Source organism: Sinocyclocheilus anshuiensis, unplaced genomic scaffold (assembly GCF_001515605.1).
Source record: "Sinocyclocheilus anshuiensis isolate Anshui unplaced genomic scaffold, SAMN03320099.WGS_v1.1 scaffold1379, whole genome shotgun sequence".
Lineage (NCBI taxonomy): Eukaryota > Metazoa > Chordata > Actinopteri > Cypriniformes > Cyprinidae > Sinocyclocheilus > Sinocyclocheilus anshuiensis.
In genome coordinates this window covers 46,156-49,892 of record NW_015536530.1, presented here as the reverse complement: position 1 = coordinate 49,892, position 3,737 = coordinate 46,156, and the positions used below count along the sequence as shown (strand labels likewise).

General features: G+C 34.7%; 1 protein-coding gene across 1 annotated transcript in view; it reads left to right on the top strand.

The window, feature by feature from the left end:
* Nucleotides 1–2,445, top strand: part of LOC107694639 (profilin-1-like) — a 6,679-nt gene extending 4,234 nt beyond the window's left edge. The window contains exons 3-4 of the mRNA XM_016494325.1: nt 831–1,026; nt 1,946–2,445. Coding sequence (XP_016349811.1) covers nt 831–1,026; nt 1,946–2,043 — 294 coding nt within the window. The 3' untranslated portion in view covers nt 2,044–2,445. The remainder of the gene's footprint in view (nt 1–830; nt 1,027–1,945) is intronic.
* Nucleotides 2,446–3,737: the final 1,292 nt, after the last annotated feature.

Here is a 3,737-nt window from a genome sequence, read left to right as displayed (position 1 = left end):
TGTGTGCATGTGTGTGTGTGTGTGTGTGTGTGTGTGTGTGAGAGTGTTTGTGTGCATGCGTGTGTGTGTGTGTGTGTGTGTTTCCCCTGTTCATGTTGTAACACGCAGCTCAGACTCTTAAAGTATTTAGAGATGCGGTCTATCTCTCTGTCGCTCTCTCTAATCAGCTGTCAGGTTCTCTCAAAGTTACGAAGGTTTGTCTCAAAACCTTAGCACAAAAACAGTATTTATACAACATTCATGCAATGTTTTTTCCTTAAACGAAGTTTAGTTAGACATTCACATCACATTTTTTAAATGTTACTATTTGTTTTAGAAGATTCAAAAGTAACGTTCCCATACAAAAAAAAGAAGAAAGATCAAATAAGAAAATTCCTTGGACTCATATCTCGAATTTCTCGTATGATTGTTGCAGTGATCTAGTGAGTTAGACATCCACTGAAAATAGTGAGCTGATTAAAACAGAGAGAAATGTAAACTAGACAGTGAACAGTTGCAGCAAAATGCGCTTTGCCTTCTACTTTCCTGTGCATTTGAAGCTAAAATCTTGCAATGAAAACTCATAATGCACTCAAAAGCTTCATCAGGATGTGAAGGATGTGAAGGTGGTGCAGTTTAATCCTAAGAATCGGAGGACTGGAGGCTGGTTTACGGTCTGCATGTTGAGCTGCAGATAGTGTTGTCTTCAGGAACATGATAAAACATGAGCGGCGCGAGGAGGAGGAGGAGGAGAGGCTTCGAGTGTTTCTGCTTGTCTCAGCCTGTGTTTGCTGGACCGTTATATATCCGCCACAATCCACTCTCAGTCTGTGTGTGTGTGTCTCCGTCAGGCGTCCGAGGTGCAGGCTATGATCGCCAGTGACCGCAGTAGTCTGTTTGCCAATGGAGTGACACTGGCCGGCAAGAAGTGCACGGTTCTGAGAGACGCTCTGAATGTAGAGGGCCAGAACACCATGGACATCAAGATGAAGACCTCAGAGAAAGAGCCCGACCCCTTCTCCTTCACCATCGGCAGATCACACAAAGGTGAGAGCCAGCAGATCACAATATACATAAAGTATATGTCCAGTGTGTGCACTTTATGGCCGTGCATATTTGCTGAACTTGAATAAATGCAAGATTGTAATTTTAACAAGCACTGGAGTAGTGATCAAAAAAATGGAATTAATGTAATTAGAATCAGGAAAAAAACAAACGTATTACAGTAAAAAAAAAAAAAAAAAAAGTTTATTTCTTTATATATTATATATAAAGTATATGCAAATCTGATATGTAAATAATTTAATTGATTTCATTTCAGTTTATAATTAATTTATAATTGATGTTTAAATTATTAATTATGTTGCAAATTGACTTGGACCTCTTTTTTTATTTATATTTTTATTTACAAATATCATACGTAAATATATTAAAATTATTTAATTTATATGCATTTATATATTTAAATTTTTGTTTATAATTTATATTTAAAAAATGCGATGTCATTTTATTTCTTTACATAATCCCCGGACATGTCTTTATATATGAAGTATATACAAATATTATTTGTAAATATATTTAAATGATTTCATTTTAATTTATAATTAATTATAAATTTGAATTTTAAAAATGTTATGTCTTTAGATTTTGGGTGAAATTTGACCTGGAGTTGTTTTTAGATACAAAGTATATGCAAATATATTAAAAATATTTAATTTGTGTTTCCTTTAAATTTATAATTGATTTATCATGTATATTTTAAAAATGAATATTTTATTTCTTTAGATTCTGGGGTGAAATTTGACCTGGACATATTTTTATATATGAAGTATATGCAAATATATATATGTAAATATATACATTTATTCATAATTTAGAATTGATTGATTTTTTTAGATTCTGAAGTGAGATCTGATCTGGACGTGTTTGTGTGAGATTGACATTGTTGTTTGTCTCTCTCTTTCAGCGCTAATCATTGCTAAAGGTGTAAAAGATGCTCACGGAGGCAAAGTCAATCCCCCCGTCTTTGACATGACCACATACCTCAGGAAGATGAACATGTGAACAAGCCCCGCCCCCTGCCCTACTGACTCCGCCCACTTCACCTGTCGACCTGATCTCCATTCATAAAGCCCGAAGAACCGCTCCACGATCAACCAAACATGTGCTTGAGAAGCCTCTCATCTTCATCATCCTCATCTCGGTTTAAACATTCCAGGAGTCCGAGATCTCGGTTTCTTCTCCGGTCAGGCCGTGGAACGCAAACTCCAGTTAATATCAAACTCATTTATTGGTTTTGTCACGAATTAATTGATTGATTTACGGTTCTGTAGTATTTTCTGTGTTTTGGACGGGCGGAGCGTCCAGTCATTTGTTGGTATGATTGTCTGTGTGAAATCCTGCTGAACAAAACCGAGAAATCTGACTATTAGATGCCAAATAAAGAGAGAGTGAGTTTGTACGGAGCAGCTCCTGTCTGTGTCTTCATGGAGGCGTGATGTGCTTTTAGAGCGATAAAAGTCACAGTACATCACAATATCATTACTGGTGAAATTACATCAAAACTGAGTTCACTTTCAATTTCTCTTGTGCAGTTCGCTTCATTTTTTATCAATAAGAAACACCACTTCAGTTTTAGTTTTATTTTAGTATTATTTATATACTTTTATATATAGATTTTTTATTTTATGTTTTGTCATTTTTTTTATATTACTATTTTGAATTACCTTATTTATTTTTATTTAAGTTTTAGTTTTTGTTCATTTGCTGTTGAGGTTTTTATTAGCATTTTAAATTAGCTTTTATGTTTATGTATTTATTTAAATTTTTGTTTAATTTTTTAGTAATTTTGTTGCGTGTTTTACTCATTTTTTAAATTACTATTTAGATTTAAATATTTTTATTTACATTTTAAACATTTCATTTAGCTGCCAATAAAAAAAAAAAAAAAGTTTTTTCATCACATATTTATATTTTATATTATTTAAGCTTCATATTAAATATTAAAGATATTTTTAACAGTTTTAGTTTTCAGTTAAGGTTAACAACCCTGCTTTAAACACGCACACATCGTCTTAATCACAGCACTCCACTCAAGAGCTCATTAGAATATTCAGCGGCTGATGCGTGCGAATGTCTCAGCCAATCACAGGCTGTTTTACTCTTTCTCTTCCAGTAAAGCTTTTGCATTCTCAGCACACTAGAATGAACGAGATGCACCTTCTTCAGGACACTTGTTTGAACTCAGAGATTCATGAAGCAGAAGCAGAATGATTGCTGATTGTCATTTCCGACCCAAACTGTCACAGTCAATTCAAGGCAACAATTAACGTAAGGATGTGTTTATCTGATTTGACAAGTTTCCATTAATACTGACTTTAATTCTCAACAGGACGGTTTAAAACATGCGGGTAAGAAATGATTGTGAACTTTCCACTAGTCGCTCACTGCTCTCGAAACAGAGAAGTGAAACTGATGAAAACAGAACAAATGTAGTGACATACGTGTGCACACCCTAACAAACACGACCGACACAATCCAACAAACACACTCGTTCATTTAGCAGACACGTTTATTTATCTCACTGTAAGGAGGCAGTAATTTGAGACTCTTGAGCACACACTGTTGTGAAGGAATAGTGCTGTAAGAGAGGAAACAGGAAGTTCTGCATGTGACACACACAGACATGAGATTTATGATAGAGATTGACATGAAGCACACACACACACACACACACACATTCACACACACACACACAC